Raw genomic sequence first — 27,790 nt, 5'->3', positions numbered from 1 at the left:
CAGTGTATTAGAGATGCACCTTGTGAATTACTCAGGTAAAATGCTTGACTCTTACAATGTGCTTCTGTTTATGGATGTTTGTTATCAAACAAAAATTGACCTACTGTGCTATCCACTGCACAAATTTTATTTCTCTTTTATCTGTATATATTATATTTTCTCAATGTGGAAACTGCCTAAGAACTTGGTTATCTATCAATTGCTATGACTTAACTGAATTACTTTTCCGAATATCACTGTGTATTGAAAGACTATTCAATGCACAGTGGAGAAAATGTCCTCTATTTTCCCAATACTTACCATTATGGAGGACAATGGATAGGTGAAAGCACTGATATATAACTATATAAAAATGGAAATTTTAGCTTAACCCACAAGTATAAAAGCAAATGTGCATGTTGGTTCATAAATTGATATTTAGAAATGCAAGTTTTTATAGACTTGGAAAACTAATTATGTGAATGGAAGGAACACACCCCACATATACTGAGTTATATACACATTTCAAGATGAATAGAAGTTGAAAAGTATGTTAAAAAGCAAACTTTCAGACGTCTCATCATGTGAAATGTCTCTCTTTTGATCACTACAATTCCAGATTTACTACATAATCTGAAATAAATAATTGACTACATCCTTCCTTGGTAAAAAAAATATGATCAGAATAGACATGGCCATGAGAAAGAGAGTGAAAGATACAGAAAATCATAAGAAAAACTAAATTTCTCTAAAGGGAGATTCATTTTACGGCAATGAGCTTGACAGAAGGATTTAATATATATATATATTCAAGAGTAAGAGAAAAGTATAAAACACATATAAAAGTCTGTAGGGCAAATTGGAGAAGATAAACTAAAAAAACAAAAGAATATTTTGTGAAGAAAATAACCATATTTGGGGGGATTGGATTAATTAAGTAGGTCAATGATCATATCTCTCAAGCAGGAATTGAGATTTCCCATCTCCATGAACCATAGTAATGAACGTGGGAGCTTTTCTGCCTGCTACCAACTTCAAATCTCACTGGGCACAGAGTGACTGTTAGAACCAGGAGCCATATATGTATCATAAGATAACCATGCCAACTGGTCATCGCAGAATTTTCAGAGCGAATGTATTCTCAATATTGTGATGTCCAACTGCTGCTATGTGACCATTTTCCTTTGCCACCAGCAATGAATGGGTACTACTGTTTTTCCACATCATCTCCAATACTTGCTATTTGCAGTTTTGTTTTTTATAACAGTCATTCTAGTAGGTGTGGAATGGTATCTTATTTTGGTTTTGAGTAACATATCCTAATAGTTAATGACGGTGAACCTCTTTTCACCTGCTTTATGGAAATTTATATGTCCTCTTTGAAGGACATATACTTCTTTTTCCAATTTTTTCATTGGGTTATTTTTCACTGTTTGTTGAGTTTACGGTTCTTTATATATTCTAGATATAAAACCCTTATTGGATATATGGTTTACAAATATTTTCTACCCTGGAATTAGTTGACTTTTTGTCTTTGTGACAAAGTCATTTTAGGCACAAAAGTTTTAAATTTCATGACATCTCATTCATCTGTTTTCTTTTGCTATGTGTGCTTTCGGTACAAATTCTAAGAAACCATTTCCTAACACAAGATGCTGAAGGCCATCTTTATGTTTTCTTCTACAAGTTTAATGTTTCTAGCTCTTCTAAGACTTTATAGACTTTCAGTTAATTTGTGTATATGATATGAGATAGGGTCTTCAATCACTCTTTTGCATATGGATATCCAGTTCTCCAGCATCATTATTGAGGCTATTCTTTCCTCCATTGAGTGGACTTGGAAGACTTGCCAAAAATCAATGCGACATATATGTGAGGGTCTATTTCTGAAATCATGGAGTACAAAGAACCACACGCTCACAGGCATGTATTAGTTTAATTACTTGATCTTCTGAGATTCACAAAAGAACATCAAGCTGTCACAGATCTTAAGAGCACACAATTGTATGCCAACAAATTAGAAACCTAGATGGAGTAGATACATTCCTAGAAACACATGAGCAAGCTACAGTGACTCTAGAAAAGATAGAAAGTCTCAACAGAGCAGTTACAAGTAAAGAGATGAAATCCACATCAAAAACCTCCAATCAGAGAATGATTTGAAAAGACAGTCAACACCATTTGCCTTTAGGAAAATGCAAATTGAAACCACAGTGAGATACCTTTTCACATCCACTAAAATGGTTGCTATTAAAAACAGAAAATAACATGTAGAGAGGATGAGGATAAATAGGAACACTCTTTCAAGGCCAGTGGCAATGTCAAATCGTGTAGTGGCTATGGAAGAGAGACTGGGGATTCCTGAGAGATCTAAGTATAGAACTACCATATGACCTGGCAATTCCACCACTAGATATATACCCTAAAGAAGTGAAAGCAGGGTCATGAAAAGATATTTGTACACCGGTGTTCATAAGGCCATTATTCAGAACTGTGAAAAGATGGAAGGAACTCAAATTATCAATCAACTAATGAATAGATAAGGAAAACATGGTACACACACATACACACACACACGCATATACAGACATACAGTGCAATATTATTTAGTCATAAAAAGGAGTGGGATTGTCCCCATTATGCAAGAAAAGAAAATCTGTTAATATAATACACCATATTGACAAAAAGAAGGGAACAAAAATGATCATCTCAATTTATGTGCAAAAGGCATGAGACAAAATCCTGTTTCTTTTGCTCATAAAATCACTTAGAAAAGTAAGAATAAAAGGAAATGCCTTCTACATGAGAATGAACACTGTGGCAGTTTGAAATAATCAATGGACCTCCCAAGTGTCATTATGTTTGTAAACCCCGAAAGACATTATTTTGTAAATGGGCCTGTTCCTCTGAGTGTAACCCACTTTGATTGCCTTAGGTTCACCACAGAGGTCTTTAACTAAAATACCTGTTAAGATTTGGAATTGTCCTGAATGACCCTGCAATGACAGATACAGACCATTATATATCCTGCCAAAACCTACAGAATTGCGTGGGAGAGAATGTAAACTACAATGTAAACTATAATCCATGCTTAGTGGCAATGCTCCAAAGTGGGTTCATCAATTGCAATGAATGTGCCACACTAATGAAAGAAGTTGTTCATGAGAGGAAAAGTGGGAGGGATGGGGAGTCGGGCATATGGGAATCCCTTATAGTTTTTTATGAAACATTTTATGTAATCTTAAGTATCTTCTAAAAATAAATGAAAAAAATACTTTTAAGATTTACCTGTGAAATGTGGGCTTTGATTCAATCAAGTCAGGAGGGTGTGACTCATGTTTGAGTACCCACCCCCTTGATATAAAAGGACTCTTACTCAAGACAACACACAGGAAGAGAGAAGAAGACAAGGAAGAGAGAACTTTGTCAGTTCTGGAGCCCTGAGGAGAGATGAGTCATTTCCTGATTGTTTGCCCAGAGAGACAAGCCCTATGCCAGCATAAAGCTGAGATTGGAAGAAACTGGGCCGGCAGCCTTAAGAGGAAGAAAGAAGGGGGCAGAGAACACCCACCATCTTGTCTCAACACATGGCAATTGGCTTTGGTTGGAAAGCAGCCATGAGTTGGAATCTGTATGGCCTTATAAGTGTAAGTTTTTACCAGAAATAATTACTCTTTATAAAAGCCAAAAGATTTTTGGTACTTTGCATCAGCGCCCCTTTGGCTGACTAATACAGGCATATATGAAACAAACCACTCCCAACATCATACTGAATGGTGAAAGATCGAAAGCTTTCCTTCTGAGATCTGGAGCAAAACAAGGATGCCCGCTGTCACCACTGCTCTTCAGCACTGTACTGGACATTCTAGCTAGAGCAAGCAGAGAAGAAAAATAAATCAAAGTCATCCATATTGGAAAGGAAGAAGTAACATTTTCACTATTTGCAAACCACAAGATTCCATGTATAGAAAGCCTCATAACTCCACAACAAAAATACTAGAGCAAGAAAGAAATTGAGCAAAGTGATGTCCTAGGAGATAAACACCCACAAATTTGTAATAGTTATGAATGATTGTAATGAGCGTTTCAAGGAGCAAATGAAGAAAAATATCCATTTCCAATTACAATTAAAACAAATGTCTCAGAATAAATATAGCCAAGGTTGTAAAGAACTTATGTATGGGAACTACAAAACTGCAAACAGAAATCAAAGACCTAATAAAGGGAAAGACATTGCATGCTCACGGACTGGAAGGCTAAATATTGCCAAGATATCAACTCTACCAAAAACGAATGATAGATTCAATGCAATCCCAATGAAAATTGCAATAAACAGCTTTGCAGAAATGGAAGACAATCATCAAATTTATTTGGAAGGATATGCTACCCTGAAAAGTCACAACCATCATGAAAGACAGAGTTGGAGGATACACCTTTCTTGACTTGAAACTTATCACAAAGCAGCAGTGGTCATAAAAACATGGTCCTGGCATAAGAATAAATATATAGATCAATGGAATCAAAGCGAGAGTTCAGAAATTGACCTTCTCTTTTATGGCCAATTGATTTTTCCCAAGGATGCCAGGTACCCTCAATGGGGAAATAATGGTCTCTTCAATAACTGATGCTGGCAGAACTGGGCATCCATATGTAAAAGTATGATGGAGGACAACTATCTCATATCATATACAAAAATTAACTGAAACGTATAAAGACTTAAAAGAACTAGGAACATAAAACTTGTAGAAGAAAACTTAAGAAGATCTTCAGAACCATGTGTTGGGCAATATTTAGTTTTGTTTTTTAAAAATATTTTATTATTATCATTCTTATTTTAAAGATACATAGATCACACAAATTTTTGCATTAAAAAACATAAAGGTTCCCATATACTGCATTCCACACACACCCCCACTCCTTCCAATCGACAACTTCTTTCATTAGGGCGGTACATTCATTGCACTTGAAGGGCACATTCTGGAGCATTGCTACACTGCATGGATTATAGTTTATTTTGTAGTTTGCACTCACTCCCAGTCCATTCAGCGGGTTATGTCAGGTTATATTATGCCTGCATCTGTCCCCGCAATATCATTGAGGGGAACTCCCAAGTCCTGCACATGCCCCAATATCACACCTCTTTTTCCCCCGTCCCTGCCTTCGGCAACTCCCATGGCCACTGTCTTCACATCAATGAAATGATTTAATTCTTCCAATGCTAGAGTCATGACAATTCTATAGGAGAATACCAGTAAATCCATTCTATTTTATTCCTGCATCCTGAGGACCCTGGGATGGCCATGTCCACTCCAACTTTAAATCAAAAGGGGGCTTACATCCCACATGGCTGATGGATGGAATTTTCCCACTTGCATTTGTAGACTCTCTTGGTTCCCTGGTGCAGTGGTTGACTATCCTCACCTCCCTGTTAGTTGACATGGGCAGTCCAATGAACAGGAGAGTAGGTGTTACAACTCTGCTGAGGCCCAGGACCCAGCTGGCATATAGACAGTCCAGAGATTCAAGCCTCCTGAGCATACACCAAACCCAGCACCTATCACAGGTAAGGGAAAAGTGACAGAAGAAGCATGCATAGAGAGGTCTCATCTGAATCCAACTCCACACTCAGGAGCACAGATTCCACTGACAAGGCCATCTGTCATGATCCAGAGCCATCTGTCATGATCATAGGACCTGGGTGTGCCTGTATCCCTCAGAAGGACCCTTCCCTGGGGTTGTACCTACTTTGGCTGTCTCTGAGATCTTGTTGAGATGAGCATAAGTGCAACCCCTCTGAAGACCTCCCAACACATTTTGAAGCCTCTTAGCCATATAAACTCATTTGTCTTTACCACTTACCCATTTTATTCAAGGTCTTTTTCTTGGTGCATCACCAGCAGGTGTTGGTAGTAATACCTCAGCCCAGAGTCATATCCCACACTGGGGGGAAGGTAATGCACTTACATACTGAGTTTGGCTTAGAGAGTGGCCACATTTGAGCAATGTGGAGGCTCTTGGGATGTAGCTCATAGGCACCCTACAGTTTCGGCCTACTTGTAATTTAAAGCACTTAGGCCCATAAACATAGTCATCAGTATCAAGGGCCCATCACTGGACCATCGTTCTTCACTGATCTTTGCCCTTGTACTTGGGGTATTGTTGCTGCTCCAGTGGGGAGTGGGGCAGAGTTTCCCGGAATGGGAACTCAGCACTCCCTCAGTTGTTGGAAACTCTGAAGTGAGGTATCATTGATTGGGAATGCATGGGGAGGAAGGAGTTCTCCAGGGCAATGTCCTCTTAGATTTTACACCCAAAGCAAAAGCAACAAAAGAAAAATAGATACGTGAGACCTAATCAAGATTATAAACCTTTGTGCCTAAAATACCATTATAATGAAAGCAAAATCAGTCTAATTCTACGGAAGAATATATGGGGAATTCATATATCCAATAAGGGTTTTCTATCTAGAAAATATAAAGAATCGTGAAGGTCAACATATATAGAATGAAAGACAACCCAATTAAAAAACGGACAAAGCTGCTGTCAATTGCACGGTGGAGTGGGCATCGCCATGCCAGAGTCCTCAGGATTGGGAAATGAAATTATGGCCTAGAGTGGACTTACTGGTATTCTACTATGGAATTATTGTGGCTCTAGCAATGGAAGAAATTATATCACTGATGTGGAGACAGTGGCCACTGGAGTTGCTGAAGGCAGTGAGAGGGAAAAGGAGGCGTATTATGGAGGCGTTCTGGGGAATTGGAGTTGACCTGAATGATATTGCAGGCACAGATGCAGGGCATTATATATCCTGCCATAACCCACTGAATGGACTGGGAGAGAGTGAAAACTACAATGTAAACTATAATCCATGCTGTGTAGCAATGCCCCAAAATGTATTCATCAAATGCAATAAATGTGCACCACTAATGAAAGAAGTTGTTGATGTGGGAAAATGGGGGTTGTGGGGAGTGGGGCATATGGGAATCTCCTTCATTTTTTAATGGAACGTTTTGTGTGATGTATATACCTTTGAAAAATAAACAAAATATTGCATCTGAGACTGAGTGGAATCTCTCCTGAGTTATTTATGGTAGACTGAATCAAAATTAATGTTCCTAACAGTGAAAAAAATGAAACTAAAAATATGTTTTGAAACATGGGCAAAAGTCTTGGATATGTCTCCAAAGGGTAAAAAATGGCAAGAAAGCACAAAAAAAGATGCTCCCTGTCATTGCTATGATAGATATGCAATTCAAAACCAAAATGAGATATCATAACATACCCGCTAGAATGGCTCTTATTAAGAAATGGAAAATAACAAGTACTGGAGAGGATGTGGAGAAATAGGAGCACCCAGTCCTTGCTGGTGGCAAAGGAAAATGGCCACACAGCAGCAGTTGGACCTTGCAATATGGAGAAGGCATTCACTCTGAAAATTCTGTGATGACTGGTCGCCATGGTTACTTCATGATGCACATCTGCCTCACGGTTCTAACTGTCACTCTGTGCCCAGAGAGATTTGAAGTTGGTGGCAGGTGGAAAAGCTCCCAGCTTCGTTCGTACGGCTCATCGAGATGGGAAACCTCAATTGCTGCTCAAGAGGTGTGAACATACTGACCTACTTAATCTAGTTAATACCCCTCAAATTGGCTAGTTATTTTTCAACAAAATATTCTCCTCATTCTTTTCTAGTTTCTCCTCTCCAACTCATCCTACAACATTTCAGATGAGCTTTATACTTTGTCTCTTACTACTTTGTTCATATTTTAGATCCTTCTATCAAGCTGGTTGCCTTAAAATGAATCTCCCATTAGAAAAATTTAGCATTTCTTTTAATGTTCTGTACCCTTCCATCTTCTCCTCAGCTCCATGTCTGTTTTGATGCTGTTTTTCACTCAGCAAGGGCCAAGTAAATTATTCATTTCAGAATTTGGAGTTAAAATGGATGGCTAGACATCAGAAGTGAGGCATTTCATAAGACGAAGTGTACTAAAGTTGGTTTTTAACATGCTTTACCATTTCTATGCATCCTGAAATGCATACATAACTCAGTATGTTTAGGGAATCCATTGCTTCCATTCATATAACTAGTTTTCCAAGAACTTGAGTTTCTAAATGTCAGTTTATGAACCAATATGCACCTTTCCTTTTATCCTTGGGGTTTATCCAAAATTTTCATTTGACAAACTTATTTATTGATGCTTTCACTTACCCACTGCCCTCCCTAATGGTAAGTATGGGGAAAATACTGTAATTTTTTTCTCTACCACCCAATGAGCAGCATATCTTTCAACACACAGCAATAGGCAGAAAAATAGGAAAATGAACTCATAGACATTGATAGATAAGCAAGTGCTTTGACACTTTCCCACACAGAGAAAAAAAGATAATGTATATAGATGAGAAGAGAAATAATATTTATGTAGTCGGTGGCCCAATAGCAGCCCAGTTCAGGTTTGGTATAACCAACATCCATAAAGAGAAGCATCACGAGTCAAGCAGTGTTCCCAGAATAATTCATGAGATGTATTCCTGATATACTGAGAGTTACTCTGTGTCTTCCCGCCTCCCACAGGCGACCCATCAGAGGAACTCCCTAATGCCAGGGCAGATGAGGAGAACCCATCTAACACAAAGGTAGGGTTGGCTTTCTGTATTTAAAATAAATGTGTTGGTTTCTTGGTTTCTTTCTTTTGCAATCAAATTCAGATTTGAAAAATTCATCACGTAGAGTATAGAATTTAGGTACTGTCTGCTTGGGGGTAAGCAGGAATGGGTAGACTCTCTTTCCAACAGACAGCTGGTGCCAGAGGGCCTTCAACATTGGTGGTGTCAGTTGGGAGACACTATGTAGAAGACCCCCTGCGTTAGTGGCATTTTTTTCTCCTTATATTAATACTTTTGTAATTGTGTGCCAAAAAGGAATAGAAGGAAATACAATCTGGGAGGGTCTGCACCTTTTCTAATGGTGTCCTCTACTTTGCTTTTTTGTTCTTTGACTTAACAGTGGATTCCCATCTGGTTTTCTACAGCAACTGAGAGAGCAAAAGACCTGTGTAAACAATACCCAGCCTAATCTGATTCTCACATGCTTTCTTTTCTTTCATTACAGGTAGCCTCAAGAACAAGAGAACAAGGTGTGTATTCTGGAATCACTGAATGGCTGAGGATAGAAAATAATAGAAATCTAGATGAATAGGTTGGCTTTCCATGATGGCTTAGGTGGGGATAATTGGGATAATTCCCAATTCCTTGTGGGAGTGAGAATTGGGGGTGGTGTGAGAGAAACTGATCTCAAGGGAAAGAACCTTGATCATGTTTCTTCAACTTTGATCATGTTTCTGGAAGCAGCTGGGTTGCCCTTGGGTAGTGTGGATTACTATTGATTGTAGTTGAGGCATGGCAATGAGTAAGTCTGTGTTGTGTAACTGTGAATCTGAATGTGTGTGTGCCTGTGTGCTTGTATTTATTCATACTAGACAGTGTTCCTGTTTACACAGGTAAATCAACATTGTCAACTCTACCAAGAAAATAATTCCTTCTGACCAGTGCACAGTTTACATACAGTAACTTATTAAATCCTCATCACAGCCATATGTCATGCAGGTGTTTAAAATACTGACACCTCAGCTGGAATACAGAGGCACAGAGACACATGTCAACAATCTCACTAGAGCCTAAGACTTAGAGCCAAGTTCTGTACCCAAGCATGAGGCTCCAATATTGAAACTGAACGTGCATTTAGAGCTCAGACATGGGGATATCAAACAATGTACATGGGAAATTTGGACAACATTAGCATCTATGCATGTACTTGAAAGTTTTCAACCACTGCTCATCAGTATAAGATTTTGCCAGTGTCACATAACCCAGATTACCTCTCAAATTACCATACTGCTAATTTCACATGCATTTGTCCAGTCACATATCTGAGAGTTCAAAGTCACTATGTAGGGAAACAAAGACAATATCTCTTAGATTTGGGTCACTCATCATTACCTGGCCAGTATCTGGTTAAAATCGGGAGATTCTTTTAGTGTATTTGCTAACATTATTGCCAGTAGCCCAAGAAATGTGCCAGTCTTGCAAGCCATGAGTTGTATGTACAGCGGAAGGTAAGAACTCAAAATTTCCCTCAGTTATTAGCCCAGGTCACCCTTATTGAACTGTCTCGTGCGCCTGGTTAGAGATCCTCTGTGCTCAACCCATGCCTATCTCCTTAATGAATTCTCCAGTGTGGGCTGCTTAGTGCCATCACAGATCAAGCACCAGCTCACTCATGAATACACACATGGAATAAAAGAGGAATTTGTTATTATGTAACATTTACATAATCTACAACTTCTATAAATATAAACAATTTTTTTAAGTTGAGAAGGAAAACACAATAGCAAAAAGAGTAGTTATCTTAAATGTTAGGATTTCAACATTTTAAATTTCAAAATTGGATTTCCTATATATCAACAGATTACTGAATAGATACACAAAATACTGTGCCCAGAATTCAATAATCCAGACCCTAAATAAACTGTAAACTTCCATAAAAGGGACAACAAATGGAGAGGCAGCATAAATGGACCTGCGGAAGGTGAAATGGTTTTAAAGGTAGTTAAGCTGTGCTTCAAAACAGACAGATGGTGTTATGGGATGCAGGTTGTGTCATAATGAACACATTACTATTTGTGCATTTGTAGATTTACCATTTGTAAGACACTTTAGGAATCCTTAGCTGGAAATCCAAGGAATCTGCTTCTCATTTGTTCCTGAACCTTTCCATTATTTCCTTCCTTCCTCCCTCCCTCCCTTCCTCCCTCCCTTCTTTCCTCCCTTCCTTCCTCCCTCCCTTCCTTCCTTTGTCCCTCTCTCCCTCCCTCCTTCTTTCATTCCCTCCTGTAATCAGCGTTGTCACTAATGACCCACTTTCTTCTTTCTGTTTTATATCAAATATTGATTTTCTTTAGGGTTTTTTCTCATAACAACTCACTTAAGACTTTTAAGGTGTTTCAGTGGTTATGAAGCATGACTATATAAATAAATGCTTAACTTAAATGGAAGGATTCCTTTTAACAGCCTTTTGCATTAGTGAACTGTCTATCTTCACAGAAAACGTTTGCCAGATTTTGAAGTACCTCACAGAATTGATATCTTTGCATGGTTTGTTTGTAGTGTTACTTATAAGACTATACCCTGTATGACAAAAACATATTCAAAGTACAGATAGGTGTTTTCATTTCATATTTTTGCCGGGAAACAAATGCAATGAAAACTTTAACTTGAATATCTCATTCTCCAAGATATTAAAAGGCAAAAAAAAAAAAAAAGAACTAAAAAGTTTTGATATTTGTCTCCTGTCAAATCACCCACAGTACAGGTTCTTTTGCAGAAGGTGTCACCTGTACAATACATGTCAATTGCATTGATGTATAGAAGGGATAATTGTATCCTGGATGCTCTCGGTGCCTCTTAAATATGCCAGAATGACCTGGGTATAAAGATGAACACCAAGAATGGGTGCACACATGGAGAAACTCACCCATGATGCTGTGGGGAGGGCGCTGTTACATTCACCTGGAAAACAGTGTTCTGGTATGGATTAGAGGCATGTGCACCTGTGACCCAGCAGGCCCTGTCCTTGTTCTGTATAATCTAAGGGCCATGAATGAGGCATGAATGCGATGTCCACACAAAGGCCTGCACAGACTCATTTGCAACAGTTTGATCCTGAGCAGTCATTCAGGGAAACAATACAGTGTATAAAATGTAGAAGGAATGCACTTATTGTGCTATGTCCTAATGTGATATAATTACTTGGCATTCCAAATAGCAAATGTTGATTCACACAGCAACAGCTTGGAATTCCCACAATATTCAGATATAACATCCAGCCGTACTCAAAAGAGTTTATACTGTGTGCTTCCATTGATAGGGTGTGAAAAAGAGAAAACTCTAAATGACGGTGATCGTGGTCAGAATAGTGGTAATTGCTGGGGGCTACTGACAGGAAGTAGCAAACATTAGGCTGCCAGGGGCTGGACACATTCTGAGTGTCGGTCAGGGTGTTCACAACACGTGTGTTTATATGAACCACCAAGCCCTGTGAAGTGCTTTTGTGTACTTCACAACCATTACAATAAGCATTCATGTTTAGAAAAAAGAAATACAAAAAGTAAGCGTGCCCACAAAGTAATCTCCAGGTCCCAGTGGCTTCCTATGTTTACCACACAATATTCATAAAGACATAATGCCAAAGCAGAACACACTTGCAAAGAATAGATAGAGGGACACTCTTTCATCAAATCAAGAGAATCTCAATACCAAACTCCAGAAAGACAAAGATGGGAAAGGGAAATTACAGAGAACATTCTTCTGAATACACGTGCTGAAAGCGTGGAAAACGTCTGCATTTTGGACCAGAGATTGCAAAGGAAAGTACCTGGGATTTCCTGGCAGGATTTCTGTGGGACGATAGCAAGAGGATGCAGGTTTCTGAGGGCAGCCTGGGAGAGGGAGTAGAAGGGAAATCCCTTAATTGATCAGAGCGTGGGACCCAAAGGAATGCAGGCCCGGGTTGCTGAGCAAATCCCTAGATGGGGATTCTAAGCTATGTCTAGGGATGGGACTCTCTCCTTCCTCACTGCTTATTCAGGCTTCACTGGTTGAAGGGAGCTAGTGCTTTGCAGAGCTGCCCTGGGCAGTTATTTGTGAAAATCCTGGGTTCTGAGCCACCATGGTAGCCAAGCTGATGACTGGTCATCAGGAGTGGTTAGCTGACCCCCAGGAAGTCTTGCACAAGGCAGCTGACAGTGTGAATAGTTTGGGGCAGGATGTCCACAAGATTCCCTGGTCCTTCAGAGGAACTCCATTTGGGGGAACCTGAGTCATATTCTGCATCAGAGAATTAACTTTTAGGCAGACAGTAGGGTGAGGATTTGAGCCATTCTCTTCCCTGGAATCAAGTACTTGGCTGGCCTTTGTCCACGGCTCCTGGAGGGGAACTTGGAACCCCTGGAATTTGCCAAGTTGGGGTAGTGCTTACATTTCCTGACCCAAATCCTTCACTCAGCAATGTTGTGAACACAAAGGACTCATTTTGGGGTTGACAGGACAGTGCACATATTCTCCAGGAGCTCTAAAGCATCACACCCATGTAGGGCTGAAAGTCAGTGTCACGCCTCCCCTGTCCTGAGCCATCAAGGCTCAGGACAAGCCACCCTCTCTGGAGGAAAGCACTAGTAGAATACTTGCTTATTCCTCCCAACTTTTAACAATTGAGCTCTTCTAAGTCTTTTATGACATATTGGGCACTTTTCTTAAGGCTTTGCTTGCAATTACTCATTCTTTCAGTTTCATAATATGCACGATTAAGTAGATCTTATTAAAGTTTTCAAATGACAGTGCTGAAAACTGAACCCAGAAAATTTACAAGCTATAACCTGGCTTGGGTGGCCTCTAAATGGTATTTGAACCCAGTTGATACTAGCACACATACTTTGGCCACTGTGCTTTGCTGCTTTCCTATGCTGTCCCATCTACATAAAGGCATCCCACATCTGTCTATTGAGTGTCTAAAGTGAACATCACAAAACTACAACATCTTTTGGAACCAAAATTAGACCCAATGGGGTCTTCTGGGAAGCTCCTTAATGAGAGGATGATAGTTTGAACTCTAAATCACTCATTAAAGATTTCCTATGCTCAACTGTCAATAACATGTCAACTGATATTTCTATTGTGCATGCATTTCCCAGGTTCATGTCTCAAGTATAAAAAAAGAAAATGTGCTACTCAATCCAAAAAGTCTACTGCCCGCCATTCCCAGTCTGTCAGACGCCGCAAAATCACCATGTGGCCAAGGAAGAGGAAGGGCCGTCAAATGTCCCCAAGCAACTCTTCTTCTTTGGAAGGTACAGTGGAATTGCAATTATTGTATTGCCTCAGTAATGTTGCCTGTGGCTTATTATAGTGTCCCCTACTGAGGGAAAACCTATACAAAGGCTAAGACACCATCTTTTTTAAAATTCATGTTTGACAACTTTATTAATCGTGTTAGTAGATAGCACCACAACCACATAATGAAAGATGCACTGACAAAAGCCGGTTTGTGTTTACTGGTAAACAGCATTTCAAGGTAATGTTTGGTCATTAATCTATTTATGAACTTTAGCTGAAAGAGTTGACTTCAAAAAAGTGCTGTGAGGTTGTTATAAAAATGATATAAATAGTTAGAGGAATTTTAGATTCACATAAAAATTGTGCAGAGAGTACATAAAGTTCCTACATGTTTCCCTGCCATCCTTCCAGAGCAGACCCAGCACTGTTTCCCCTGTTGACCACTCTCATTATTATGGATGTGTGTACAATTAAAGGGACAGCACCAGTACATTGTTTTGGAGAATCATGCTTCCTGTCTACCCCTCCGTGCATTTTGACAAAGGCATATTGTCATGTAACTCCCGTGACAAAAATTCAGGTGTTTTATTGTGTCCCACAGATTACATTCAGAAATCCTTGGTAACTGTGTGTGGTGGACTCATTTGGAAATAATGTATTTGCAGATGTGATTAAGATGAGGTCTATTGAATTAAGGGTGGGTGTTAATATTCTATGACTAGAGCACTTATAAGAAGGTAAGAGACAGGAGAAAGCTGTGTGAAGATGGACCAACACTGGGAGAAGGAGGCCATGTGAAGATGGAAGAAGAGACTGGAGTTGTGCTGCCATAAGCCAGGGCACCTGGAGCCACCTGAAGCCAGAAGAGTCAAGGAATGATTCCTGGCTAGGCTCCTCAGAGAGACAGAGAGTGGTGCTACGGACACGATAATTTTGGAGTTTTTGTCCCTAGATCTGTGAGGGAATAAGTTTCTGTTCTCAACCCACCCAATTTGTGGCAATTTATTATGGAAACACTAGGAAACTAACTAGATTTGGTATTGGGAAGTGGGGTGTTGCCTTAATAGATACATGGAGAGGTCTCACAGAGGCTTCACATCAAAGTATTGCTTCTGAACACAGACATGGGTGAAGTTTACCCACATGTTTCCGAGTTGTGTGCAGCCAGTGAGACTTCCCATTGAGGCCTCAGACATCAAAGATAACAAACAGAACTCAGCACTCTGCCCTCCCTGGATTTCCAAATATGTACCCAAAAAAAAGGGAAATCATTGTTGTATTCAAGAATTTCAGAGAGTAGGTTTTTTGCATAAGGTAACAACAATTTCACAAGACTTTCATGCTACTTTACTGGAATTGTAGTTGGTGCTGGGGTTTAAGATATATATATCTAGGGGATTTGAATCTCTGGACTGACAATATGATAGCCACGCCCTGAACCTCAACAGACTTCAACTCCTACACTCTGATTTATGGGACTTACCCCACTCAGCTAACATGGAGTTGAAGAATGTCAACCACCACACCATGGAGCCTAGAGTGCCTACAACTGAAAGCAGGAGGACATCCAGTATCCATGTGGAATCTAAGCCCCCTCTTGACATAGAAGTGCAATGGACACAACCAATCCAATGTCCACAGAGAAAATGTGGCATTGGTGTGGGAAAAGTGGCCATGGTGGCTGCTGGGTATGGGGAATGGGAGGAAGAGATGAGATGTGGAGGCGTTTTCGGGACTTGGAGTTGTCCTGGGTGGTGCTTCACGGACAATTACGGGACATTGTAGATCCCCCCAGGGCCCACTGGATGGAACGTGGAAGAGTATGGGCTGTGATGTGGACCGTTGACCATGAGATGCAGCGATGCCCAGAGATGTACTTGCCAAATGCAATGGATGTGTCATGATGATGGGAGAGAGTGTTGCTGTGGGGGGAGTGGGGGGTGGGGGCAGTGGGGTTGAATGGGACTTCATATTTTTTTAATGTAATATATTTTTAAAAATGAATAAAAAAGAGATAACAAAAAATAATGTACTTGTAGACAAATAAAAGTATATGAAAAACTGTATATTGAAATTTGATTGACTTTCCCTCCATTTTCTGTACTCCTCTAGGTTCTGTCGTTAAGTACCAACTGTTAAATTTTTGCACATCCTTTCAGATTTACTAATTGAACATTCATGTGAAAGTGACACTGTACCACAACCTTTCTAAGGGCTTTACCTACAGTACTCACATGTTCTTCATTTTTAAAGAAGTTTTAGATCACATGAAAGTTATTTGTAAATATAGGGATTCCCATATACCCCACCTCATCTGCTCACATTTTACACATTTAACAACATATTTCATTATTGTGATATATTTTGACAATTGATGAACAAATATGGAAGCATTGTTACTAACCACGGTCTATAGTTGGCATTACAGTTTACACTATGCCCTGCACAATTTTACAGGTTTTGACAAAATGTATACTGGCCTGTATCTGTCATTGCAATGCCATGTGGAACAATTCCAATATGCCAAAAATGCCCCATGTTACACCTATTCTTCCCTGTGCTTCCCCACAGAAACTGCGGTGATCACTGTCTTTCCATCAATGTGGAAAGGACTTCTAGTCCTAGAGTAATAATCAGTCTACTTTGGTCCATATTTACATTTTCCTGTTATGGGTGTTCATTCCTCAATCTGGAGGATTTTGGAATGCTTATGCCCACACTACTTCTGATTAAGATGGGTTTTAGGTCCTATGGGGCAGATGGAGGAAACACTGTTGCTTGCAGTGCTAGATACTCTCTGTCTTTTGGGATGGGCGTTGTCCATCATCCTTCTTTTGTTACTTAGCCTGGGTGAATCTGAGGAACTGGAGAGTAGGTGTTGGCTGCAACTCTGCTGAGATTCAGGGCTCCACTGGCATATGAACACACTGCAGATTTAAGTCTCTGGGACATACATCTAAAAATGGATATAGTGATAAGTATAGGTTCAAATACATGGGCAGAAAAACCGTGTGTAGGAAATGAGCCTAACTCTGATACACCAGGGAGACTGGCTATCATATATTCTAAGATAAGGCCCACCCATGTGGTGCCAATTTCCTGAGTTTGGCTGAAAGGCCTCAAGTGTCCAGATGTCTCTAGAGCCCACAGCAGCACCCCTGCTTGAAGCATTGTTTTCTATGGCAGTCCTTGAGATCGTCCTGAGATGTGCAGAACACTCATGTCCTTGCATGTGTCAATTATTAGTTGAAAGAAACTGGCTGTGAATCAGCAGTGGTGGTCATTTGTATGGAGCCTTCCATATCATGAAGGGTACTATATTCATTTTCCAGGGCTGCCATACAAAGTACCAAAATCTTGGCCACATAATAGCAAACAGAAAGAATAAGACCTAGAAATGTGTTCTTCTACAGCTCTGGAGCGCAGAAGTCTGGAATCAATGTGTCACAGCACCATGCTCCCTCTGGAGGCCCTAGGGGAAGAGTTCTCCTTTGGCTTTCCCTCTCTTTTGGTGGAGGGTGGCAACTTTGGTGATCCATGGCATGTAGCTGCATGAGTCCAGCCTCTGCCTCCACATTCATATAGCCTTCTCCCTTTACTGTTTCTTTCTGTGTCCCTTCTCATTTTACAGGGACACTGGCTGATTGGATAAGGGAGCTTGGGAATGGTATTACATGCCTTCTTCTACATCAATGTGCTCTCTGGCTAGGGAAATGTTTCATGTTTCTGGGGAGGTTTAATTTTATTTCTTTTCCCCTTTTGAGTTCCTGAAAACTTTGTTGCAAATGCTTTGGTATTTACATTTTTTTCTGATATCTTTTCATTTTTCTTTCTTTGAGAATTACTCAAAGAATTGGAACTTTATGATAAACACTTAGTGTCTTACACATAAAATTATTTTGTCATTTTCTTCAAGTGTCATTTGAAAATTACCCATTTCCTAGATGCCTTAATCACTGTTTCAGTCATCGTGTAGGCACTGCACAGGAGCACTTCCTGGTAAAATATTGGTCAGTGTCTTATTATACCTCTCCTAAACACTCCTCTCCCAATCCTTTCTCCATCCCGCCTTTCTCCACTCCACTCCACACAAACACACATACAGCACAGCAAAGAAATATATTCCCATTTAGGTGCTGCCAACATTGGGGTCACTATAAAGGTCTCCTAATTCTTCACTCAGAACTCTATTCAAAGTTAAGTTATGGTTCATTCCATGCCTTGGCAAATATATCAATTGAGACACTTATAATTAAGGTAAAACATAATCCAAAGTGATGTTTTTATGCATTTTGGGACAAAGGACTTCACAATAAATAAGACCACTATCATTTGTAATTGCCATTCATCTCACTTGACTGGGTCTCTGTTAACAGGAAACTCATTCATTCAGAAGAACAGTCATTACACTTAGGCTGTCAACAATAGGATCTTTGCCATCTTTGTCAGATTCATTCAAAAGGGAGATGATACATGAATAATGTAGCTGTTGTTAAGCAAAGCAGGTAAACTTGGAGTGTGGACTCCTGGGTTGGAAACTAGCTGAGTCTTGAGTAGATGTATCTTGAAAGAATATACGCAAACTGATAATAAGCACAAGAAATGATACTCAATATAATTAATCCTCAACGAAATGCCAATCAAAACCACAATGAGGTGCCCCTTATAACCAGTAGGGTAGCTAATGTTTTTAAGAGGAAATAAAATGAAAAATAACAAATACAAGGGAGGCTGTGAATCAACTGGAAGGCCCATACATTGGTGGAAGGAATGTAAAATGGATCAGCCACACTGGGAAATAGTTTGGCAATCCCTCATTGAGATAAACACGGGATTACCATGGGACCAGCAATCTAACAACTAGGTCTATATATGAAAAGAATTTAACTTAAAAGAGGGACACAAATAGGTATTTGAAAACTCAGTGTTTGTTGCCGCATCATTCAGAATGGCCAAAAGTTTCAAACCACCCAAGTGTCTATCAATATGGGAATCAGTAAAAAAAAAAAAAAAGCATATCCATGAATGGGATGGGCCACACAAAGTAAAGAAGTTCTGATGCACCCTACTATATGCATGATACTTAAAAACAGTATACTGAGGAAATAAGGAAGATATGAAAGAAAGATACTGTTTCGATGTACTTCTTTGAAATATAAGAAAAAGAAAATTCAGAGAAAGAAAAGGAGATTAGACTTTATTACCAGGGCTAGGGAGATAGATTAGTCTCATTGGTTAATGGCTATAGAGTTTCTGTTTCAGGTAATGAGAAAATTTGGAATTGAATGTTTGATGGGAGGGTAACACAACATTGGACATGTAATTAATTGATGATAGTAAATTAATTGTATAGATAAAAATGGGTAAACTGGCAAATTACATGTTATGTAGATGTTAACTTGTTGAAAAATTTTTAAAATCCTGTAGAACAAATGAGAAACTCAAAGTCAGCAAAGATCTGTGAGTGTGAAGCAGTATCTCATGATGTCAATGAGATTCTGGCAATTTTGCTGGATTTCAGAATGGGTCGCATAAGAGTTGGAACCATATCACTGTATCATATTGTACATTTTAGTACCACTTGTTCGTGAGCTATTTCACATTGATTTAGACTCTCTTTAGCTACAAAACCAAGAATCCTATTTCTGATGCCCATGCTTCCTCTCTTTGGTCTCCTTCTTCCATGAAGTGTGTCTGGGTAACTCCACAGTCCATGTTTCCTGACCACCCGGACCTGCGCTTTGTAAGCCCCTGTCTGGGTCAAGCAAAGATCCCTGAATAATATCAGCCACACCCCACTGTACTGACTGTTACTCTGTGTCCCCCTAGCTCCCCTGGAAGACCTGGTGGAGGACCCTCTTCGTGACAGGGAGGATGAAGTGGTTCCACCTAATGTTGAGGTAAGGTCATCTGTTTTGGTCTAAGATAGAAATACTCCTTTCTCCTATTTGTCCTTTTCAATTGAGTAAATATCATAATATATGATGGTGTGAATTATAGATATCACCCACTGGTCAGGGGAAAGGATATTTGGAAGGCTTCTCTTACCAAAAGTGCCCTGATAAAGAAGGCATTAGAAATTGAAGCACCAGGTTCTACAGCATATGGTAGTGGGCTTTTGCCTCGGCACCAGTATTCTGCTTGGATTCAAACTTTTGTAACTCCCATCACAGTGGTCTGGAAAGTCATATCCATCAGGCAACAATTGAGCCATTCCTAATGTATTTTCCATGTTTATTTATGGGGCCTTTGACTTTACAAATGCTTCCCATCAGTTTTCATAAAATCACCAATACCTGAGAAGATGCTACTCAACATCCTAGGATCCTCATAGTGTTTTCTTTTTTGCAATTGCAGGGGAACTCCAGAGAAAGTGAAAACGGTAGGTATTCTGTGCTAATCCCACATCTGAGGGTAAAATAGAGGTGAAATAAGGAACTTCCAGAAAACTTTCAGCTGGGGACATCCTGGACAAAGCATCATGGTGATGAGGAAATGGTTTCTGTGAAGGGAATCTGCCCTTGTTACTACAGTCTGTGGTTTTGTCTGTGATCTCTTTAGGTTGTGCAGGCTTTGCATGCATGGGGGTTTGGGGAGTGCAGTGTGAGTTTCTGTGGTGTAATTTTGGCTTTGTGTGTGTGCATATATGGGGGCAACCATGAGCAGTTTCCCAGATGTTATATCCCATTTAGACTGGACAATTACCAGGGACAACAGGGACAGTTTTCTCAAGTATACCCCATCACCACTGCATGTTCTATGTACATGAACTTGTTCCACACTCACCAAAGCTGGATCTGGGGTTTGCTTTCTACGACCACAACACAGATGGAAAACTGAGGGCAAAGGTGAACATCCCAAGCTCTTGCACTGCTAAAGGGAAGGTCCTAAATGGGAACCTAGTCACATGTCATCATACCTTGAGTTACAGACCTGACCTTGCCACTCAGCCATATGCTTACCAGAAACCATACAAGGGAGTTACAGCATCTGTATAGATGCATACCCCAGAATTACATGAGCCCACAAAGAGACCAAAACTGCCCATCATTATAAAGTAGCCTCAGTGTTCACATGACCTAGGCCAACTCCCTGTGCTGACCACCAGAGACTTTGATACAGTTATTAGTGCTCAAAGGACACAGTAAGCATACATGCTAATGAGCAGCTCCAAATTCTGAGAGTCATGAGGCATCACATAGGATGGCATGATCCATGATAACTGGATTGAGGTCACAGCTCAGGAGCTTACCCAAAGCAGATAGGCATCGGGAGGACAATTTAGTACATATGACAGCATCATCCCAAAGGACATGATAGGCACTCAAATCACGAGTCCCACAAGATGGTCTTTGAAAAATAAGAATGCAGATACATCTTGGTTCTTAACCTGGTGTCCAAACCCCTTGTGGAAACATTCCTAAAGAGTTGCATTTGTGGGTGTTGACACTCAATCTATATGTCCCTACATAATGGCTATCCCATATTTGATGGCCAGTGATATTTCAATATCATTCAATATTTCAATGGCTACCCACACTTGGTGTGGAAAAGAAAGACTGGAAGTAAAACCATGTGATTAATAAGTGTTGCTATTTAAATGGTAAGATTTTAGTACTCCCAATCTTCTGTGATATGTTATCTTTATCCCAATGGGTTAGTGAATAAATGCAATAGAATGCATTACATGGAATGGAATCCAGACCACCAGAAAACTTTGCTTCTAATCAAGTGACAAATTTCTGTAGAACAAATGGTAAATGCAGTGTCTATATATGTGGCATGGAGATTGAATTCATTTGGAGTTGTCCAGAAGATACTGGCACTTAAGTTGAGATATACTATAAAGAGGAGGGATGATGGGACTCAGGCATTGAATCATAGCATGTTTTTCAGTGCCATTTGTACACTGGGTATGGTCAGAAGATTTAGGTTGATATTTGCTTCAGAGCTAGGGATATATATTTTTGTTTCTTTCTGGCTGCTCTCTTTGCATCCTTCCTTCATGATGGACGATGGTCCCACAGCAGTTCTCAGCATGCTTGATAAACTACCTCCTCTACACAATTAAGAATCTTGTCCAAGACTATAAATTTACTTTGAAATTTATGAGAAACACACCAATGTGATGAGTTACTCTGTGTCACCCTAGAAGACCAGGAACAGCTGATGGGGGTACTTCCAAGTGATCAAGAGGATGAAGAGGTCCCATTTAAAGCCAAGGTGAGCTTACTAGTCATTGATCTAAAGTTGATTTTTTGGTCTCTTCCATTGGAATTGATTTCAGATGAGGATACCTGATCATGAACATATTCGATGAAAATATTCCATTTCCTTGGGGTGGGAAGCATCATGTGGGGCCTCTTCTAACTGATCCAACATTGAAGAGATCAACCACAAAGGGGAGCAGAAGTTGACAAAGTAGGCTTTTGCTCAGCTACAATTTTGTTCTCCTTGGATTAAGAATTTGTAATCGCCACACAAATTGAATTTAACAAATGTGCGTCCAGGAAAAGCTCATGCCTTTCTTGGTGTGTCTGCTACACCTGCTCATCAGGTTTGCTTGACCTCTATTTCACACCTGAATTCCTAATGCTGCAAATCAAGCAAAAATCCTTTGCAAACAGCCAAAACATGGTCTGATCCTCATAAGGTTTTCTCTAATTGCAGGTGGCCCCAGGAGAAAGTCAAACTGCTGGTATGTATCTAGAATTACTGAATTGAGGTAATTTTGAATTAGATCCTAGGTTTGCCTGGAAAGCCAAGGTGGTTCCAGTTACTGGTGGGATTTTCTGAGGTATGGTTACACATTAAACATTAATTCCTCCTGATAAGGAATATGGTCATGCTCTATTGTTCTCCCAGTAGATGTATTCACTTCACTTGTGTGGATTTGTGTCTATGGCAGTCATGGAGTGTGTATGAGTGAGCCTATTGGAGGGATTGAGAAGGTGTGTGTTGGGGCATTGCTGTGTGTTTCCCTAAGTGAAGCGTCCAACATACACAGGACAACTGTCATTGAAACTTTTCTAAAACACCATCACATCACCACAGCACATATTGCATACAATAACCTGCAAACATCTCACTAGAATCATTCCTGGAATTATGTAAACTCTCCCTATCCCTTACAGCCAGGTTCTGAGGGGCATAAATTAATGACCCGAGATTTCAAATTCCTACGTTGTAGAGACAAGATTTGGACTGAGGCATGTAACCCCTATACTACTACTCTGAACTACTGAATATTACCTAATCACAGGTATGGGTCACTAGTGACAATGAAGGAATTTCCACTGCCTATATATATGTATGTGCCCTAGGCATTTCTTAAACATGACACTCACGTGTTAGATATTCACAGGGGTCACATAACACAGGTTAGCAGGTGCATTTTACAAGATACTTATTCACAGTTATTAGTGTGGAAAACACAGAGAGAGCCCCACATGTTGCTGGTAAACTCACAGACTCTCAGACTCATGAGGTTTTAGTAGGACAAGCTTGCCAATCGCTGCCAGTACTGGTTCACAGCTCAGCACATGGCCCAAGCAGACAGACAAGGAGAGATATTTTCATCTATTTAATAACATTATCACCATAAGCCATTAAAAAAAAAAAAAGATCATTCTGTGAGCTACTCATTTGAGGAAGAGTAATGAGTAAGAACTCAAATTCCCTCTTAGCCATTAGGTTCATGTTCATCATTCGTATTTCAAGTTTCCCTTATAGCTAGTATAGAGATTCATGCTCAACCCTCAATCGATCCTAACTAACTCTCCCACTGTGGGATGGATCATATAAGCATGGAGAGTCACATCACGCAATGAATACAAAAACATGGTAATGAAAAGGAAGATGAAGGGAAAATATCACATGGTGAACATTGGGTACTTGTAAATGGTAGTCCATGAGTATTATGACAAACCCTATAATTATCTTTATGACACGTGCTAGTGACTCAATACAAAAGAATACCTTGTCTAGAATTAAATCCAGTCAACCAATAAATGAATAAATAAAACACTATACAACAGATTAGTATTGTAGTAGGAGCACTTTGCATTAGTGGAGATGGAAATGACCTTGGAAAGTTCAAAAGGGCATTGACAACTTGTCTAGATTCAAAACAGGAAGGGGGAAGCAGATTTTGTCTCAACGGACAGAGTGTCCACCTACCACATGGGAGTTCCAGGGTTCACACCCAGGGCCTCCTGACCCGTGCGATGAGCTGGCCCACACGCAGTGCTGATGCGCACAAGGAGAGCAGTGCCACGCAGGGTTGTCCCCCACACAGGGAAACCCCACACACAAGGAGTGTGCCCTATAAGGAAAGCCGCCCAGCATGAAAAAAGCGCAGCCTGCCCAGGAATGGCTCCACACACATGGATAGCTGATGCAACAAGATGACACAACAAAAAGAGACACAGGTTCCCAGTGCTGCTGACAAGAATATAAGTGGACACAGAAGAACACACAACGAATGGACACAGAAAGCAGACAACTGGGGGGGGGGGGGACCAGTAGGGAGGAAGGGGAGAGAAATAAAAAGTAAATCTTAAAGAAAATAATAAAAACACAACTATTATAAAAAACAGGAAGGAAAAGTGATGGAGCTCTGTAAGTAATACCATCTGTTTAATACTATTTTTAGATTGAATATATCATGTTGAATTTGGATGCCTTTAGGTACACAGACACAAAGTCTTCATTTCTCATTTTTTTCCCCTGTTCCTCTTCTCCTTTACCATCCTTCTTCAACCAAGGAGGATGGCCCAGCAATATATTTTTACAGACTTATTACCCCTCAGGTCCCTATTTTCTTGCCCATTGCAGTGTCAGGGTAGGTCCCTGAGTAACCCATGAACACTGCCCAATGTATTGACATTTACTCTGTGTCCTCCCAGGAACCCCTAAGGGCCTGCTGGATGAGTCCCCCAGTGAGAGGGACGATGAGGAGGTTCCATCAAATTCCAAGGTATGGTCACCCATTCTTTCTCTGATGTCAAATTGCTGATTTTAAGTTTTTTTGTTTTTTGTTTTTTTCCTTTCTTTTATTTGCCAATTGAGTTCAGATATGAAAATCAGACCAAATAATTATAGATGATGTCTGCAATTTCCTGAGTCAGAAGAGTGTTCATTTGGAACCCTTTACTGACATCTCTGCTTCAAGAGGGACTTCAAGGAGTCCCCTCTACATTATAGGGCTAGGTTTCCTCCTCAATAGATGGGAGAGATGCATAAAACAGGAAATGCTGTGCCTTTCCACAAGTGTCTGTTACAATTACTTTTTGGGCCTTCATCTCAACCCGTTTCCCATCTAGTTTTCTAAAGGCAGCAACAGAGTAACCCAACTGTGCAAACACTATACAGCCTGCTCCAGTCCTCAGAGTGTTTTCATTTCTCTAATTGTAGGTGGCTTCAGGAGTAAGTGAAAATGGTATGTATTTTGGCATCACTTTACTTCTTTTTTAAAAACATCTAGATGATTTAAACTAGGAGTTTCATGCTTTCTTTACTGTGGAAAGCATCCTGATTTTACCTTCCATGTGGGCATAAGAAATAGAGGGGTCCTTCTGTTTTAGAGGAAGAAAAATGGCCACATTGTACAGTACTTTTAGCAGTTGTGTTCCCCTTAGGTGGATTGGGTTTTTGTTCATATCCCATGATAGTTGCACACTTTACGTGTATTTAAATGTTCAAAGTTCAACAATAACAGTGGGCTTCAAAATGGGCAGGAGGAGTGGTAAGAAACTGTCATTGAACAACATCCTCTTTTTTAGTACCTTTGCAGGTTCCTTTTATGGTGCTTTGGGACGTCTTTAGCCACAGTGCCAAGGACTGCGTCCCTTTGTGTTACTGCTCCTCCCTGTTGCCCTCCTTCCACTCCTTAGCAGCTCACTTAGTCTTGCTGAATACCTGCCTCCTTGTTATTCTAATCCCTCGTCCAAGTCAAGCAATGCTTCTTGACTGAACCCAGAGCAACTACCCCAATGTACTGATGCTAACTCTCTGTCTTCCTAGCTCCCCCTGAGGGCCTGCTGGAGGAACTTCAAAGTGCCAAGGCCATAGAGCACACTCCATTTACTTACACCAAGGTAAGGCCAACTTTCTTTATCTGAGATAGAACCATTGCATTCTTGGTTTCTTTCATTTCTCATCCAATTCAGTTATGAAAATTTGACCACGTACAATATAGATGAGAGGTTCAAATGCTTGGTGGGTCAGTGTTCAGTGGGCATCTTTTAGGAGCTAATCCCAGTTTAAAGGGGGCAATCATAAATGACAGCATCAGGTTATAAACTATATGGCAGGAGGACATTCTTTAGCAGAAATTTTTTCACCTGGAATTAAGAATTTTGTACTTAGTAATCAAAATGTACTTGAGAGATGCATCACCCAGGACTGTTCATGCTTTACACCTGCTTTTGGTTTTCCTTAACTTCATTCTTTCCCTCTTGTATTCTGAAGTCTCCAAGAGGACACAAGCCTCTTGTATCACTATAGATTAAGTTCTGATTCTTACGGCATTATCTTCTCTGTAAAATTGCAGCCAATCCCAAGAGCAAGCAACAATGGTAAGTATTCTGAAGTCATACACTTGCTGAGAAAAAGTCCAGATATTAAAAAACATGAGCCTTCCTTGTCAATTGAGTTTAAAGAGGTTCCTGATGACAACCTCCTTGAGGGAATGAGGATTTGGGTGTGGTGAATGAAATGGACATTCCAGGTAAGAACTAGGGTTGTCTTTCTTAAGAAGTCGAGTACTGATTAGTTGGCATGTGTTTGTCTGCATGAAAGTGGTGTGTGTTTACATGTGTATGTTTGTGATGTGATTCTCAGGATACACGTTTTGATTCTCAATGGGCATGCGTACAAATGTGAGTCTTTAATGTGTTTTCTGGATTTTTCACACACCAAACAGCACAATGACTAGTGTCAACTTTCTTTGTAAAAAATCCCATCAATATCTCTTCAAATATTATCAAATTATGTCCTAAATTAGTGTGGCTTACAATATGTCAAGTATACCGCAATAACGCAAGAATAATCCATCAACATCAAAGACAATTTTCACGAAGCTCTACAGGGACTGAAATGTGGTACAGGACCCTTCTTTCTGGGATGTAATAATATGTCTTGGCTTAATCATAAATCTCTCCTCTTTGTAAGGCTTTACTTATACCTCATAGCATTTTGAATGGTCAGGATGAAAGAAAGGCAGACATACATGTCCCTTCATTAACATATGAGACAGGGAAGTTTCGAGAAGGTGAAAGAAAATCTTCGGAACTGGACATTTAATGAATACAGACCAAAGAACTTGAGATTTTAGGTGCTTTGACTCCTAATCCACACGTTTTCTTCAAGCCCCTTCTGCCTGGCAGAGTCTCTAAAGTTCTCCTACGAATTTGTCAACATTTGTCATTTTAGTTCACACAGCCAGGGCATCTAGAGCAGATTCTAGTTTTTGCAGTTTTGCTAAAGCCCAACGCCCATTTGCGCTGGCAGCTGTGGTAGGGATGATGCAGAAGGGAACATGTTCATCCTCACAAAATGCTCCCCAAGGCAGCAGCCCAGAGTCTAGCACTAGGTCTGTGCTTTGAACTCATCTAAGACAGAGCATGCCCAAAGAGTCATAATTTCAGGGTGACAAGATTGGAGGTCAGTGCTCTATTTTCCAGCTAAATAAGGGAGTGAGAAGTTGAGAGCTGATACCTTCCCCTCCTCTCCCTCACTTGCAAGCACTTTGCAAATTCTTGCTAAGGCCTCAGGCTCCAGAGGGACCCAGGAAGGTCTTAGAACCCAGGGTAGAGAGCTGGGTTTTCCTATGGTAGCCAGCAAGGTCTCAAGGAAGAAGGGAGGGATGGGAGTGGCCCAATCCTTAATAACGGTCCTGTGGATCTTTGTTTTCCTA

The 27,790-nt window shown here is 40.2% G+C and overlaps 1 protein-coding gene and 1 long non-coding RNA gene across 5 annotated transcripts in view; one reads left to right on the top strand and one right to left on the bottom strand.

Moving 5' to 3' along the window:
* LOC131276192 (uncharacterized) overlaps positions 1-27,790 on the bottom strand; it is a 63,057-nt gene that overhangs the window by 611 nt on the left and 34,656 nt on the right. The window lies entirely within an intron of this gene.
* Positions 3-27,773, top strand: LOC131276187 (uncharacterized). Of its 2 annotated transcripts, none has more exons than XM_058288933.2 (12): positions 3-35; positions 8,558-8,619; positions 9,095-9,119; positions 13,731-13,886; positions 19,702-19,772; positions 20,230-20,254; positions 22,025-22,095; positions 22,543-22,570; positions 24,780-24,850; positions 25,288-25,312; positions 25,897-25,970; positions 26,426-27,773. In XM_058288933.2, exons 1-12 carry the CDS (start codon positions 14-16, stop codon positions 26,582-26,584), a joined length of 789 nt encoding a protein of 262 aa, XP_058144916.1. In that variant the 5' UTR covers positions 3-13; the 3' UTR covers positions 26,585-27,773. The 2 variants fall into 2 exon arrangements, with proteins under 2 accessions (XP_058144916.1, XP_058144915.1); XM_058288932.2 differs by lacking the exon at positions 3-35 and adding an exon at positions 7,507-7,584.

The sequence above is a fragment of the Dasypus novemcinctus genome, chromosome 26 (assembly GCF_030445035.2).
Source record: "Dasypus novemcinctus isolate mDasNov1 chromosome 26, mDasNov1.1.hap2, whole genome shotgun sequence".
NCBI classification, from domain to species: Eukaryota; Metazoa; Chordata; class Mammalia; order Cingulata; family Dasypodidae; genus Dasypus; species Dasypus novemcinctus.
The sequence above is the reverse complement of the archived record's forward strand: the minus strand, read 5'-3'. Positions and strand labels throughout refer to the sequence as shown.